The sequence below is a fragment of the Spermophilus citellus genome (genome assembly GCF_964194105.1).
Source record: "Spermophilus citellus genome assembly, chromosome: 7".
Classification (NCBI taxonomy): Eukaryota; Metazoa; Chordata; class Mammalia; order Rodentia; family Sciuridae; genus Spermophilus; species Spermophilus citellus.
The window spans coordinates 84,903,358-84,920,526 of record NC_138188.1 but is presented as its reverse complement, the minus strand read 5'-3'; the positions used below and the strand labels follow the sequence as shown (position 1 = coordinate 84,920,526).

The following is a 17,169-nucleotide window of genomic DNA, read 5'->3' as shown; positions in this document are numbered from 1 at the left end:
ACTATACTATTCAGCCACATAAGAGCTCTTAAAAATATTATGTGTATACCTCAGATTTTCTCAAATAATATGCCTTTAGGAAGCTTAAGGGGTTTTATTTCTCAGTTGTCTCAGCAGGGCTCAAGGAGAGAAGGGTTTATCTGCCAAGAATTTGTGGATTTGACTTCTGCTTAATGGAGTATGATCCAAGAAGACTGAGAGGTGACCCAAACAGATTTTAAAGGAGTTATGTATGCAGGAATACCACTAGTTTGGGCTGAGAGGGTCAGAAAATAAAATAAAGAGAGCCATTTGGATCCTCAGAATTATGTCAAGAAGCAGGCTGAAGGAGCTGCTCAGTTGCAAATATATGCTATTTTTCATTTTAAATAATGAGACTGAGGGCAGAACAAAGTACTCAAAGGACAGAACCAAGAGATACAAAAATTACCCTTGGCCTTAAGACTTAATGAAGAAACTCCTAACATATGCCTTGCTGGACCAATGACTCCTTGTGACTCCTATTTCTCCCTTTTGAAAGAGTTATCTATCAGTCAAGGGTATCCTATATCTGCCCCACCACTGTGTGTTGTGTGAATGGGGAAAGAATTTTTCTCTTTAGTTTCATAGGTTGAGAAGAAACATACTAAAAGATCTAAGCTTAGGGAACTAAACCCAAGGAACCTGCACCTGGACCTGACTTTAAGGATGAGATTATAAAATATAGTAATGGGATAAGACTTTTACAAGCCTTAGAGGGGGTGAATATATTCTGTACATTGGAGGAATATAAATCATTAGAGGTCTGAGGGAAGACTGTAGAAGCTAGAATCCATGACAATTCCCAACTATCCAACTTTCCCTGTGTTCATGCCCCTTTACATTCCTTCCTCTTGAATCCAGTGGACTAGATTCACTGATTTGCTCCTAACAGAATATGTCAGAAGTGATGAGATGTCAACTGTGAGATTAGGTTATAAAAAGACTGTGGTTTCTGTCTTGACTACTTTTGCTTATTCCCTCTAGGATCAGTTGACCTGTGTGAAGCCAGCTGCAATGTTGTGAGATAACCATGTGGAGAGGCTCCCAGAGGGACTGAAGCAAGCCAACAACCACATGAGTAAGCTTCAGGGTGGACTCTCAGTTGATCCTTGCATTCAGCCCACAGCTTGACTGCACTTCATAAAAGATGTAAAGCCAGAAGCAATAAGCTAAACCATGACTGTGACATAACAGAAACTGTGAGATAATACATTTTTTCTGTTTTAAGCTGCTGACTTTTGGACTATTTGTTATGCAAGAATAAATCAATGCAAAGAATAGATCTGAGATGGTGTCATGGAAAGGAAAAAGGTGAATCAGAGAGTGGATAGGTCATAGTCCCATGTTCTGTTATGAATCAAGAATGATTTTGGAAATAAAGAATGAAACAAATATGAAACGAGCAATGCTGAAGCGAATTGAAAATATACAGTAGAGAAAGATAAGGAGCAGAAGGGATAAGCTTTCTTGGTAAAGATTTCTCTATGATCTTATTCGATCAACAAAAAGCTAGTTGAAGAAAAAAATGTCCACTGTGGTTTTTGAGGGGAATGGGATGGGTCATGGAACCACTGAAAGGCTTCTGACATCAGGCAGGCATCAGTGAAAAGTCAGAAAATCCCTTGCAAAGGTTTATATTCTGGGAAACATAATTACAAAGTCACTAGGGCTGGCTCTGAAATGACTGATGTTGAGAAGGAAGAGGGTGATGCAATCTCTGGGAGTAGGGAATTCATCATTTATTTTGGAAGCAATACCTGGGGAAAAAAAAAGAACTGCTGGCAAATCTTTATATTCACGTTATTAAGCAGGCCAAGGATACTTATTGAGATGTGAAATGGTTGCTAGAGATGATGTAGTTGTATGGATTTTAAAACTTTTATACAGTTACAAATCTGCTGCTTGAAATACTGGACAGATTATGAGCGTAGACTCAGTTACACATGTGAGGCCCAGTTAGGGCAAAGAAGGGAGCACCATTTATCTAAAAAGATGCTCCACCTTGTGCTATTAAAGCCTGAATGTATATTATAGTTGACAGTACAATGTCAGGTGATTCTTGTACACGCAAGAAGAAAAACTTAAAAAAAAAGAATAGCAACTAACAAATCTGAAGAAAGTTAAAAATTTAAATATAGTATAAAATAATTTGTTTTTTTTTCTATAATAGGAAACATATAGCTGGTCATGTCAGCCAAATAAATTCCCAACACTGTGTTAGATACTATACTGGACACAAAAGAAATCCTGGCCCCAGTGCACTTATGAACCAGCTGGAGACTCAAACTCTATGTGCATGAACAACTGGAGAAAGGCTCCAGAAAGGATGGTGTGCCTGATAAGAAACTTGGTCTTGTGGTGGGATAAGAACACAGGGGAGCTCACGGAGGAGCCAGAAGGAATATGTGGGTACTCAGGGATGGAGTCAAGAACTCGGAGTTAGGACCCCTGCCCTAAAGGTCAAGGTGGGGGAGCCTTTCAAGGAGGGACCTATGTCGAGAAGGTCAAGAATGGGGCTAAAGAATGGATACTGAGTTACAAGGCTCCAAGAGACCTCTGTAAACAGCAATGTCAGAAAGCTGATGGTTTATCAGTTGGGGCACAAAGAGTGGAGATGGTATGAGTGGTGAGAAAACTGGAGTATTGGTATAGTCATCCTTCATTATAATCATTTTGTCATTTCACAAATAATGAGTGCCAATTTGGGACAAAATTCTGTGGATGCACAGATAAAGTCTGTCCTTGGGGTGTACCAGGCTGGTGGGGGGATCCAGATGGATATCATTCATATGAAGCAGAAGAACACAGATTCCCATGTAAATTCAGAGAAAGGAGAATTCTCTGGCTAGGGAAATGAGGAGGGTTGCAAAAAGGGGTTAGAGGATTTTATATGGCTGACTTGGAGTCTTGAAAGGATTTGGTAGAGAAAGAAATAGAAGGAAGAAGAAGGTGATTAAAAGAGGCAGTAAAACTTTAAGCTTTTACATTTCTTTCTTTTTTTTTTTTTTTTGCTCAGCAGAATATTTACAAAGGTATGGGACCAACAAAGCATATGGCAAATCCAATTTTCCAAGCTAACAGAGAAAGGATAGGGAAAAAGGGCAGTGGAAGCAGCAGAATCCTCAGAATCTGCTCCCAGCTAGCTGAGAGAGGACACAATTCCCAGAGGTTGTTCTTTGTACAATGGAGCACCACTGACCACATAGTGTCACTGTGAAGATGATTTGAGTGAGTTACAGTGTGCCTTGTAGAGTGACTATAGTAATTGCTCAATAAAAGGTCTTTAACACTGTCAAAATCTGAGTAGCCTAAGATGGGCAAATGCTCCTAGAACTGAGAAATATATTTAACTTTCTCTTTTCTCATTTTTCTTCTCATTCCTATAGCTACCTTCCACTTCTCTCACTTGATAGATAAAGAAGCTATAAAACAGGTAGGAATTTAGCAATGCAGATGGTATAACCAGTAAAAAGCCAATAATGATTCAGGCTTGTATGAGTTTATTAATTCAAAGTTATTCTTTTGCCAATAGACCAAAAGAAGTAAGGAGGAAGCAAGATGAAAATCAAGGGGGGAAAGTAAGGAAAAAGAAAGCCAATAGGGTACAAAGAATATTTGGAAAAAAGTTCTGCAGATGGATACCAACTAGATAAAAGATCAAAGAAACATGGTTGTGGTGTGCTTGGTGGGATTAATTAAGACAAAATTAACTCTACTTTGAGGAAGTGCCTTGAAAAGGTAAGGATTTAACTTATAGGTCTTTGAAAGAATGATTAAAACTAAAGCTCGTTTAGGGACTATGAATAAAACATTCAATGGTTGGAGAGAAAACCCAAATGATTACATATTAAATATATACACCTTTTTATACTCAGTTCCAACAAAGAAAAATAACAAAATAAAAAAGATGAAGTGTATTTCATTATAATAGTGAATACTTTAGTGATTATTCTTTGACAACCACAGTTTGAAGTATTTAACATGTACTAATTCATTTAATCCCCATGCAGGAAGATGTAATCATTATTATCATTTTATCAAGATGGAGACTGAGGTAGAGAATTTAACTTGCCCAAGATCACGTAAGTGGCTAGGGTTGTGGCTCAGTGGCAGAGTACTTGCCTAGTACATGTGAGGCACTGGGTTTGATCCTCAGCACCACATAAAAAGAAATGAATAAAATAAAGGAATTGTGTCCATCTGCAAATAAAAAATATTTAAAATTGGGATTACATCCCTGTCAATTAAAACAAACAAACAAACAAACAAAAAACCACTGTGCAAAATTGTGTTGCACAGTTATCCTCAGCCCAGTCACAAACTCTGAGTGGAGTTACCCTTTTGTGGAACAAATTTAGGACATCAACAGTAAGAATAAGACAAAGAATCATTACTATTAAGAAAATAGTAACTTTGGATGGACAGCAGACAGTTCTTTAAAATTCACATGTGAATTTATCTGTTAAGTTTGAGAGATACAAAATTAGAAAAAGTTACATGGATGTGAGTGGCATTTCAAAGATGAGTCAAGAGATTTAAAAGGCAATAAAAATTAGATCTAGCAAGTAAAGCTTATCCAAATGTCCACTTGGAATAACATGAGGCAGCAAATTTCCTGATAAGAATACATATGACAGACCCTGATGCTGAGTAGAAATAAAACCCCAGAACTTGCAGGCAGTATGGCTGCTACCATAATCATGCATTGCGTGTGGGGTGATGTTTCATATCTTAATGCTATTTGTCTCCTCCTAGGAACTGCCCTCAAAAGAATAAAATTGAATCTTCAGTTTAAAAGTGATATAAAAATCTAAGATACTGTTATTGTGAAATGCATTCATATAGTGAAACGAACACAAATCAAGGGGATGCACACCTTGCAGTTCATAATTATGGAAGCATAGCCTTTTTGAAGGCAGAGAAGGTGAAGCTTCCCTCAAATCCCACCACAACTGATAGTAGGGCACAGGAAGTGCTGTAGAAGGGTGGAAGAAGTGATCTCAGAATCCAACAGTGGCAGGTGTCCCAGTGACCATCACCTGTTTGGCTTTCTTTGAGGGGGCAGGAACTGGAGCTGTCTCCTGCTGTGTCATTTCTGTATCTCCTTCTTCACCCTCTGATGCATCTAGGAAATACAAAGTTTGAAAATTAGAAAAGTGTCTCTCTCTTTCATACCCTGGTACCTCCTTTCTAGGTAAGGAAATGACCTAAAGGCAGTGATTTAAGCACTAAGATGTCAGTCTTATTTATAAACTAAAAAAATGAAGATTACCTACCTAGATGCCTAACATTAAAGATGTTTATTTATGGAATACGCATACAAGGGAACTTTTTGCAGCCTTTGAAAAATGTTTACTAAGAGATTACAATGAAAAAAAGCCATCTTATGATGATAGTAATAGGTGAACAGAACCACCCTTATTAAGCATTGTTATATGTTTAACAATGGGCTTCATAAATAGAATCTTAGATATCTAATTATCTAATTTTTGTAACTATTGATTTTATAGACATGACCCCACCCTTTCAGATAAGAAAACTGCTGTTTAAAGAAGTTGTTTTAGTTTTTCCATTGCTATGACCAAAAGACCTGACAAGAACATGTAGAGGAGGAAAACATTTTGCATTGTTTTACACATAAGCTTTTGGGGGACACTTCATATATAAACTGTAATAGAAGTGTTTTGTTCCAGGTCACACACCTTGGAGCATAGTTGAGTCTAAAGTCTGACACTGCAAGCGACTGCTCCACTGAGCGTCAGACAGTCCTTGATACCTAGGTGTTGGTTGCCAGGAAAATGTTAAGAGACTATGACAAAGGATTATAGCTCATGATAAATTCCAATTTTGAATTCACTTATCTTTCCATAATGGAAAAAGACATTCTTATGATAAGAATCAGGAAAAATAAAAGTTTTCCTATAAAGCTCTCCTGAAAAAACATGGTAACCAGAAGGTTCTTACTTCTTATGATGCCATTACTGCCTTTAAGGTTCTAGTGGTTTCTCCCTTTAGAAAAATTTTTGGTCTTTTTTTTCCTTTTTTTGGGTCCCAGGGATAGAACCCAGAGGCGCTTAACCGCTACACCACATCCTCTGCCCTTTTAAGTATTTTATTTAGAGACAGGTTCTCCCTAAGTTCCTTAGGGCCTCACAGAATTGCTGAGGCTGGCTTCTAACTCATGATTCTCCTGCCTCAGCCTCTGGAGCCACTGGGATTACAGGCATGTGCCTGCCACTGTGCCCGGCAAATTTTGGTCTTTAAAAGGCTTCATTCATTCTCTTTGGTATCTTCATATATCTCAAAGTGAGTCCAACGTGTAAATTTGTGATCAACTTGGTCAGAATTCATATTTAGGTCAAAATTAGTACGTTTAGTTGGTCAGAGCTTATAAATAGTTGTATACTATGATGCTAGACATTTTGTGTCCAATTGAATGGGTCACAGGGTGTTCAGATACTTGTCAAAAGTTATTTTGGATATTTCTGAGGCTATTTTTGGAGACATTAACATTTAAGTGGATTGACTAAAAAAACATTACCCTCCATAATATAGGTAGGCATCATTACATCAATTGAACAAAAAGGTTGACCCTTCCCTGAGCATCGCCCTCATCCCTGATGGGGATGAGTAAAAAATTTTCAAAATTCCTGTTTTAGCAGTACTGTTGTTCTTTCATATTTAAAATAACACCTTTTATACCTATTTGTGTATCTGTAATTCTGCATTCTTTTTCTTAGAGAGGGCCCCCCAAATTGTGTAAGGTTTGGGCCTCATAAAAACTTAGATTTTCCCTGGCTAACAACCTCGCTGAACTCACATTTGAGAACAGAATAAAACAAGCTATGGAAACACACAACAACCTGGATAAATTTTCAAAGCATGGTGCTTAGTAAAAGAAGTCAGACTCAATGAGCTATATAATGTATGATTCCATTTATTTAACATTCTGGGAGAGGCATAACTATAGTGACAGAAAACAGGTCTGTAGTTACAGGAGATTAGAGGTGGGGACTTCTTGGTTGCAATGGAAATGTTCTATATCTTGATTGTGGTGGTGGCTACACTACTGTATGCATTGATCATAACCAAAGAACTATACTGTAAATCTTAATATATGTAAATTATTCCTCAGAAAACATGATAGAAGCTAATTTATAACACTTGTTCAACATCACACATCTATTGGCAGAGCTGGTATTTGAACCCCAGATATTCTAATCTGAGAGTTTATGATATTAATCCAACACTACTACCCTTCCATCAAAACATGCTGCTTACAGTTTCATTAGGTTCCTGTATTCTTCTGCCAAGAGGTCTCTTGGTTGCTTTTATTTTTAAATAATGAATAAGAGTAGAATATAATGCCATGCTTTTTGTTTGTACTCATTGAGATGATCATATTTTTTTCCCCTTATAATCTGTTAACATGATGATGCAAGAATAGGTTGACAATGGTAAACCATCCTTGTTATTTCCAGGATAAACCCCAACTGGTTGTGTTATGTTTAATAGATTTTTTCCATCGATGTTTAAAAGTCAGAGTGACATAATTTTCTTTTTTAGTATTTCCCTTGTCTGCTTTAGGTTTTGAGGTTATAGAATATCTTCATAAAAGATCTGGGAAATTTCTTCTTTTTAAAATTCTCTGAAATAGTTATATACAGTTGAAATTGTATGTTACTTGTGAAATCTGTCAGTATAACCAGCAAAGTGTATTAGTATTCTTTGTGTGTATATTTTAAATTAATGCTTCAACGTCTAATGGTTATATGATTATTCATATTTTTCTATCTATTCTTAATTCAGCTTTGGTCAGCATTATTTTTTTTCTTGTTAATTGGCTATCTTATATAAATTTTCAAATTTACTGGGAAGAGTTCATCATTATATGTACCTATTTCTCCTTTTCCCTTCATTTTATTTGAATCTTTTTTCTTTTTAAAAATTTTTTAAAAAATATATTTTTAGTTGTTGATAGATCTTTATTTTATTTATTTATATGCAGTGCTGAGAATCGAACCCAGTGCCTCATTCATGCCAGGCAAGTGCAGTAACGCTGAGCCACAGCCTCAGCCCTGCATCTTCTTCTTGCTAGAGAGCTTTCTTTTTCAAAACCAGGTTCTTCATTTATTGATATTTTATATATATCTATGATTTCATTTATAAGAGTAGAACTTATTTTCTGTATGTTTTCTTTATTGATTTTGTAATATTTTGTGGTTGGGCAATTATTTAGTCCATTAGTGTTTCTGATATAAGCATCAAAGCTATATACTCCTTCTTGATACAATTTAAGCTAAATAGCATTTTATCATTGAATTGTAAATGCGTTAAAGTTTCTGAAGTTTTCAGCTTAAGCTGCCCAGTAAAATACTACAGACTGGTTTAAATGAGAGATAATTATTTTCTTATGGTTCTGGAGGCTGGAAGTTGAGATAGGGGTACCAACATGGTCAGGTTCTGGTGAGGACTTTCTTCCTGGCTTGCTGACAGCTGCCTTCTCACTGTGTCCTCACATGGTAGACAGAGTGAACCAGCTCTCTGGTGTGTCCTCATAAATGTACATATTTTATCCTGGGGGCCACATCCTTATGACCTCATCTAACCTCATTACCTCCCCAAAGCCTTATCTCCAAATACCATCACACTGATTATTAGGGGAATACAAATATTTAGTTCATAATGTTTTCCCTTACAACTTTTCTTTGGTCCACTAGTTATTAAGAAGTATATATATATATATTTTTTGGGGGGGATTTGTTTATTTCGTTAATTGTGCTGTATATGTGTAATAAGAATTGTAATGCATTCTACTGTCATTTATTTTTTAAAAAAATCAATAAAAAATAAATTTTCTGGGAAAACTGGATTATCTTCAAATTTGTATAATTGCCTGTTTATCTCCCAAGAAGTATATTTTTAGATTTCTAAACATATTTTAAAAAAGTCATCCTTTTGTTGCACTGTGGTTAGAAAACAATGAAAAAAGAAAAGTGGCCTATATATTCTTTAATTTTTTTTTTTTAAATTGTAGATGGACACAATCCGGTGCTGAGGATCGAACCCAGTGCCTTACATATGTGTGCCAGGCAGGTGCTCTACCACTGAGCTACAAACCCAGGCCCTACATATGGATTCGCCCTACATATGGATTCTTTATCATTTGTCAAGACTTGCTTCATTGTCCAGCACAGGAATTTGGCAAACTTTTTGGGTAAAGGACCATATAATATGTAGATGTTGGGTTTGCAGAGCAATAAGGCCACTGTTGTTATGGTTGAACTCTGCTATTGTGCTGTGAGGCAGCCTTGGGCAATGGATATAGATGGTAATGGCTTTGTACTGATACATTTAATTTATAGAAACTCATCCTGGTTGGATTTGGCCCCTGTGCCATAGGACATAATGAATTTTTAAAAATGTCTCAGGGTTTTTGAAAACCCTGAGATTCCAAAGTATGATCATAGACAAACTTGTTATGTTTTTCGAAATCTGTTCTGTTTATGATTTTTTTTGTGCTTTATCAGTTAAAAGGTATGTATTAACATCTTCTCATTTTGAATTTGTCCATGTTTTCTAGTAATTCTACATATTTCATTATTATATCTGGCACATGCAAGTTCAAATGGTGAAGGCTTCCTGCTGAATTGTTCCTTTTATCATTTTGTTCTGACTGTTTTAAAAAATTTCATCTAGTTTAATTTAGTTCAATTTCACTTTGAGGGGGTCGTTCTTCTCTATTTTTAGAAGTGGTCATTTGTTTTCTGGGAAAGCAATGCTATACAATCTGAAAAAGTAATGCTGGATACACAGCTGTACTTAAACAGTCTAAAGTGTTTTGCTAAAATTACTCATCCCTAGGAGCCAGAATGTTTTATTTGGCTAGGAGAACCAGGACTGGGAACTACTCTTCAAGAACCCTGTTCCCAGCTCATTAAGAGACTCCCACCAGCGTTACTGAGAAAGAACACAATTCCCACATCGAAAGAACAGGGCCCTGAGACTGAACTCTGTGAAGGCCACAAGGCCATGCTAGTAACACAGAGCATAGGGGAGGACAGGCAGCGAGAGGCCTGGCCATGGAAGAAGTGGCTCATGATTGGACTCGACCTCTACTAACAGGTTGTGCAGTGGAGGAAGGAAGCTGTTTCTTCATTGTTCTGTTCACTTTGCAAAATAATTACTAGTTATACCATGACTAAAACAGAAGGTTTTATAATCCATTCGGCCACCCCTGAAAAGAATCATAATGTCTTTAAGTGTATTTCTCACTCTAATTTCAGAACACCCGCTCTCTATTCTTGTTGTCTCTCTGTTTTTATTAGAATCTTACCTAACCTCCAAAATTCAGCTCAAGTTTCACCTCTGTGAAGACTCCAAATGCAGAAACAAGATTATCTGAGGGCTAAAATGCAGCAAGCAGTTGCAACTTTCAATGAGAAAGGAAAATGAAGAGAAAAGGTGATCAGGGCCTGTGAAAATGAAGGATTCAAGGAAGGAAATGGCAGAAAGGAAAGCATATTCAACTCCAAGTTTATTGTGCCCAATATGGGGCATCTAGTTGCTGTGAGGGGCTTCTCAGAGAAGCTCAGGCAGGCAGGCCCTTTAGTCTCTGGGTCTTTGCTGGCTATGCAGGTCTAGGTCTAGGTGCTGGGATACTGGAACACTCAGTCTTTCTTAGGCTTGTGGTGGTTTATCAGGCTGTATGTTAGTTGAACTTGTGCTCTCCAGTTTTGTTTTGTTTTCCTGGCTATCAAGTTTTCCTCATTTGCCTTTTCACTCTCTTACATATAGCAAGAAACTGGGCATGATTTAACCTCTTCTATCTCTCAAAATCCTTAGGATCTCTTTTCCCTGTCTCCAAATTTTTTAAAAAAATCAAATGCTTCTGGTTAAGTCTCTGTGTGTTGGTTTTATCAGAAGTTTTAGAATCACTCTGAGCTGTAATGAGGAGTGGGGTGATCCTTTGATTTTGCCATTTCTAATAGCAATGGGTACAATCTAATCTACATTCCAATAACACTCCTGTTTTCATAGCTGAGGATGTCCCTAGCAACACATCTTGAGTTTTGCTTACAAAATATGCTGCCAGTTCCCAGAGGCAACTTTAAAGTAAAAAAATTTGGAACAGGATGGCAAAACATGACCTGTGGTCACTTTATGAGTCCTGACACTCTGATAAGGTAAAGCACTAAGATCAACAAGACCTCCTCAACAGCACTTGACTGAAGAAAAAAGTGTTTTCCCTTCTTTTTGTCAGGAGGTTGAATACTACAAAATTTCTCTTGATACCTTCAAGTCAGAAGAACTAAATCTTAAAGGTTATTTTGTAGAAGTCTGACTACTCAATGTTAGAGTTACCATATTTACTTAAAATGCACACAGGAAAGTCTACTCAGGAAGGGCCATTAACCTGACCCTTGATTCGAATGCTGGGACTTAGGCAGTGACAGTGGGAAGGATCTCTTATGTCAAAAATTGGTGCCTTGGGATCTCCCCTACCATGTTACAAAAAAGACGCATGGGTTGTGTTGACATCAGGGAACAGCTTTGCAGATAGGAACACTACCTGCTTGCTGTCTGGTCTTGCAATAAGGTATTCCTTTTTCCCCTTTGATCTTATTTTATTTTTAGCTTAAAGAAAAAGCAAAGATAAGTTGGTTTAGGTGACATGAACACAACTTCAGTCTTGAGTGTTAAACCTTGACCCTTCTCCCTCTCTAGTTTTAAATTTTGGAACATTTACATATTTGGGGCCAGTTTTCAAACTATGAGTAATTTTGAATCAACCTTTTCTGGCCAATTTTGTAGTTAGGTGATAGAGCCACAGATGCTGGCAGGGGCATTTTTGGCCTTAATATATTTGTTACTTTATTGAATTAACATATTTGTTATGTTTGGATGCACTATTATATAAATTCTCCATTCCTGGACTAGAAGCTAGTAATAAAGAGCTTTTATATAGTCCTTACTTTGTGTAAGACACTATTCTGAATACGCCACATAAATGAGCATAATTACACAAACATAACTACATAACTACATAAACAACCAAGAGGGCCTGAATTTAACTCTCATGTTAGACTTTCAAAATGTAGACTGCTAATACTATCTGCTTTATAGAGTGGAAACCAAGACTTCTCACTGTTAATGAGAGAGAGCCAGGACTTAGACCCAGGCAGTCTTAATTCCAAGTCTGTTCTTAACTACTATGCAATATTTCCCCTCTAACTTGGAAAGGAAATTAAATAGTTCTCTGGTGGTATTAGAATCCATGGGCCTTTGAGGGGAGAGTCTATTTTAGTATATTAATGAACATTATCTTTGATTAACTCTCATCTAACTAAAGCAGAAGGTACTAAATATAGGCAATAGGAAGCACATCTCTTCCAAACAACCCAAAACTAATTGTATTGAATCTGTCAGGAACTTTCCCCAACTCCCCTGTCCCATTTTATATTTTAGCTGGGGAGAAAATATATCCTGGTTTGTCTAGGCTAGTCTTGATTTATGCTTATCCCTACATCCCAACTGCTTTAGTACCTGTCTTCCTTCAGGGATTCTTTAGTACAGTAATATGCTTACTATCCTCAAGTGAGGGAATGGAGATGAGAACTTCCTTAGGCTTATTTGATTCCTAAATGCTGATCTTTGCAGAACACCTTTTAACAATTTCCAGAACAGTGCTCTGTGTGTTTATTTTGAGAAGTGTCAGTATAGAAGAGTGATGGGAGACAACCTAGAGGACCTAAATTTGAGTTCCAAATTTTGTGATCTTGGGCAAATCACTTACTCAGTGTTACAGTTTTCTCATTTGTAGACTGATGAAGTCATACTGCTGTGATTTATGATTCTTTTATGATTTAGGCCAACTTCTTATAGAATGCTATATACCCTGGACACGTTAAAGTTTCCACAGTGTAGTGGAACACTGAAGTACAGAGGGATAGGGTAACATATTAAAGAATATGGGTGAACATAACCCATTATGTGGGTGTGCAAGTTACATAATTTCCCCTGAACAGAAATTGCACAAGAAAAAAGCCTATGAGGTGGCAGCTAGCTCTGCTACCTACTCTTATTATAAAGTATAATCCCTAGGAAGATGCATGTTACAATGGAAAGCACCTTGTTTCCATTAGGACAGCCCTTTACTCTCTAGAGACTTCAGCTACCTATTAGATTACTTACAATATGCCCTTGATGTACATCTTGTAGATTGTTAAAGGTGAGTGTGATGTTCATGTGTCCTGCTTCAGAATGCTCAGCTACGTTACACAGCTTTTCAATGGAAAAAGCCCTTTCCTGACCACCTTTTCATGTAACTTAGGACAAAGCACTTTATTGCTTAATCCTTGAAGTTTCCTATTGGTAAATTGGGCTTAAAGATATTAGTCTATCAACTAATTATCACTTACATGGCAAACATATTTGGGTTTGGAATGATCTTCAAGAACCATAACTCTAGGTGGGCGCAGCGGTGCACACCTGTAATGTGTGGCTGGGGAGGCTGAGGCAGGAGGATCGGGAGTTCAAAGGCAGCCTCAGAAACAGCGAGGTGCTTAGTATAACTCAGTCAGACTGTCTCTAAACAAAATACATAATAGGGCTGGGGATGTGGCTCAGTGGGGTGGGATAAGGCAGAGATGAAACAGTTTATGGATTCAATTTGCCAGTACTATTCTAACAATGAGACTACAGAAAAGCAAAAACAAACAAATTTGGTTCTACTATAAAAAGATGTTCCTGCTATAGATACCCACTATTATAATTTGATGCATTTATTTCAATCTTTTGTTCTTTCTGAGTATGAGTATATATACATGTATATACATATGCACAGAACTTTACACACCCAGAATTGTATCATATACAAATACTTTATACTTTAATATTATATCATGATATCATGTCATTAAATAATTAATATCATTAATTTAGCTATAATAAACCATTGTTTGCCTGTACTATATTAATTTGTTCTATCATTACTTAGATTATTTCTAAAAATTAGCCTTTATAAATATGGTATAATAGACATCTTTATACATAACACTTTATGTATTTCTATTTAGGAAAGATTTCTAGAAGGAAAATTACATCATAAAAGGGTATGAATGACTTACAGAGTCTTAACTTGTATTTTTCCATAAGGTCTTGGGTTAACTTGTAAGTCATCTATACTGTATAAAAATACCTATCTTATACCCACCCCCAGCAATCATTGGATATTATCTTTTTAACATTGCTAATGAGTAAAACTGATATAGCATTTTAATTTGCATTCATTTGATTATGACTGAGACTAAATATTTTACTTTTTATTAGTTATGTGAATTATATATGAATAGAGTATTCTTAACCTTTGTTCATTTGTCAAATGAGGGTTTTAATATTTTACCTATTAATCTACTTTGGTCTTTTAATATTAAGGCCAATTCTTTTGAAATTTGTTTTAATTAGATACACATGACAGTACAATGATCTTGACATATCATACATTTGAATCAGATGGGGTATAATTTCTCATTTTTCTGAGTGTACAGGTTGCAGAATTACATTGCATGCTGTCACATATATACATACAGCAATAATAATGTCTATTTTATTCTGCTGTCCTTCCTTTCCCCCATCCCCTCCCATCACTTCTCTCTACCCAATCTAATGTGACACACTTCTTTTTTATTTTCTTTTTCCTTACTTGGTCATACATGTATTCTGTATAATGATGAGGGTCTCCTTCCATCTTCCATGCAATTCCCCTTCTCCCTCCCTTCCCCTCCCACCTCTCTTTAAGGCCAATTCTTAACATTGTTTTGTTTTTTAATTTTAAAAATCATTTCTGATCTTATGAATGTATCCAATTATGATGTGATCAAATTATCATATATTTTCATTGTAATTTTTCTTAGGAAAGTTCTCCAAAATATCCCAAAGTAGCTACTTTTATCAATTATTTTTTAGTGAGTTAAATATTTTTTATTTTTTTTAACATTTAACTGAAATCCATATGGAGAAGAATCTGTTGTATGGTATCAAATGAAGCTCTACATTTCAAATATTTAATCAATTGTCCTAATTTTGTGTTGAATAATTCTTCTCTTCATTATTGTCTTGTGATGGCACTTCTTTGATAAATGGCTACCACACTGGGGTGTAGGGAGTAAGTAGTAAGGAAGAGAGCCAGACTTAGGCTAAAATCTCAGAGAATTGGGCAAAAGCCAAGGATGGATGGAGGTGAGCAGGTCATGCTAAATCAGGCACCAAGCTGTTTCCCTCCAGAACACACTGATTCACATAACATCCCTGCCACCCAATAGCTATTGAGTTTTAGGTAAGTTGACTCATGTTTTTTTTTCCTTTTTTTTTCTAATATATTAAATGAGGTAGCTGAGAGGATCATGTAAATTAGTGTAAAACACTTAGAACAGTGAATGGCCCATGGTAAGCATCATTTTCTCTCAAATGAAGCTACCTCCCTACTCCCTAAGAAAGCTCGATGTTGGTTTTTTTGAAATAATATTGAGGATGGTACCAACAGAGAAGACTCATGGACAGATCAAGGAAAACATACCCTAGAATATATATGATTTACTCCTGAAAAGGACACCAATAATCCCCTAATTGTCACATGAATATATTGCAGGGGTTAAAATGACAAGGTCTCCAGAATCAGGATGCCAAGATTGGAACCATACCTCTTTCGTTTACTAGATGTGAGGTCTTGGAAAAGTTACTGGCCCTTTTTGCACCTTAGTTTTCTCATCAATAAAATGGAGTATTAATCGTGCCTACCTTATTGGGTTGTTACAGAGTTCTATCATAATGAATAAACTGTTAACACAGCATGGTACACAAATTCTCATGGCCATCAGAGTCATCATTTTACTTGACTGCCTTGGGGCACTCAACATTGATAGACCTCAACTTTTTGCCACTTTCTCCTTTGTTTTTTGAAGTAATGTAGTGATTTCATTCTCACACCTCACATACTTTTCTTTCACTATTCCCTAACATCCTCCAAGGTATCTTCAAACACTTACTTGGTTCCTTTCTCTAAGCCAACACATGACATTTTTTTTTTTAATTCAAAGACCAGATAGTAATACTTTCAGCTCGTGGGCCATGTGTTCTCTATCAAAACTGCACAGTGTGCTATTTGGAAACCACCGACACAATGTAAATGAGTGGGTATAGCTGTGCTATGACAAAATTTGATACACAAAAGCAGGCAGCCTGCCCATAGGCCAGAGTTTGCCAACTACTCCTGTAGGAATTGTTCCAGCTCAGGTATTCATCGATTAGAATACTCATCACATAACATCTGTCCTCCCTACTGGGCTGTGAGCCAGCTACCTGAGGGCAGGGTGTCCTTTCACCTTATATGTCCTGCATGTAGCAGAAATTCTGGTAAATCTATTCAATCAACATCTGCTGAAACAATGAATGAAATGACCTTATAATATGAGTCTTAAAGCTTGTTGTGTTAGCTATAGAGAAGGGGGCATTATTCCATGTGAACCCTTCAGTAGCTACCAAAATAAGCTACAGAGAAGACCTCATGTCTTGCATAGTACACTGAAACATCTTGTAGAATTAATTCTTCTTTCCTAAATGAGAGGAAAACTCAAGTCCAGGAAATTCACAATTGAAGGACCAAGTAATATTGCAGACATCAAAATAGAGCTGTCCAGGGTGATCTATAAAACAGGGCACACTTTATAGGAATTGAGAAACAGCTGTTTCCCTATTTCTGTTTTAAAAGGGGAAATAGGCTACAGGGCTCAAGGGTATATGCTAAGCATATGGAGAAAATTTATTTGCTTAGAGAAATGTGACATGGAGCTGGCAAAGGGCTCGGGTTTTAAGAGATAATGTCCTGGTGGGTGAAATTAAGAGGATAAGAAGGATATATTCAGAGTCATTTCAGCATTGTGTTAATGGAAAAGGAAACACTAATAAACACTGGAAGGGGGGGGGTGGAGAAAAGTAACGTTGGACTGAAGAGAACTAAATATACTCTAGGGAAGACACTAGCTATAAGAACCAACCATCACTTGCAATAATAATAATGATTCTAGTAAAATGAATTTTAGATAAAGATGACACTGATTTAGAGAAAATATGGAAACTGAAACTTCAGTC

At 36.6% G+C, this 17,169-nt stretch overlaps 1 protein-coding gene across 7 annotated transcripts in view; it reads right to left on the bottom strand.

Moving 5' to 3' along the window:
• CMSS1 (cms1 ribosomal small subunit homolog) overlaps positions 1-17,169 on the bottom strand; it is a 319,968-nt gene that overhangs the window by 23,982 nt on the left and 278,817 nt on the right. For 4 of the 7 annotated variants that reach the window (XM_081301152.1, XM_081301155.1, XM_081301154.1 and 1 more), the window contains exon 2: positions 5,061-5,146. In XM_081301152.1, coding sequence (XP_081157278.1) covers positions 5,061-5,146 — 86 coding nt within the window. Of the gene's footprint in view, positions 1-4,897; positions 5,147-17,169 lie in introns of all 7 variants that reach the window. The other 3 variants (XM_081301158.1, XM_081301157.1, XM_081301156.1) reach the window with 1 other exon arrangement.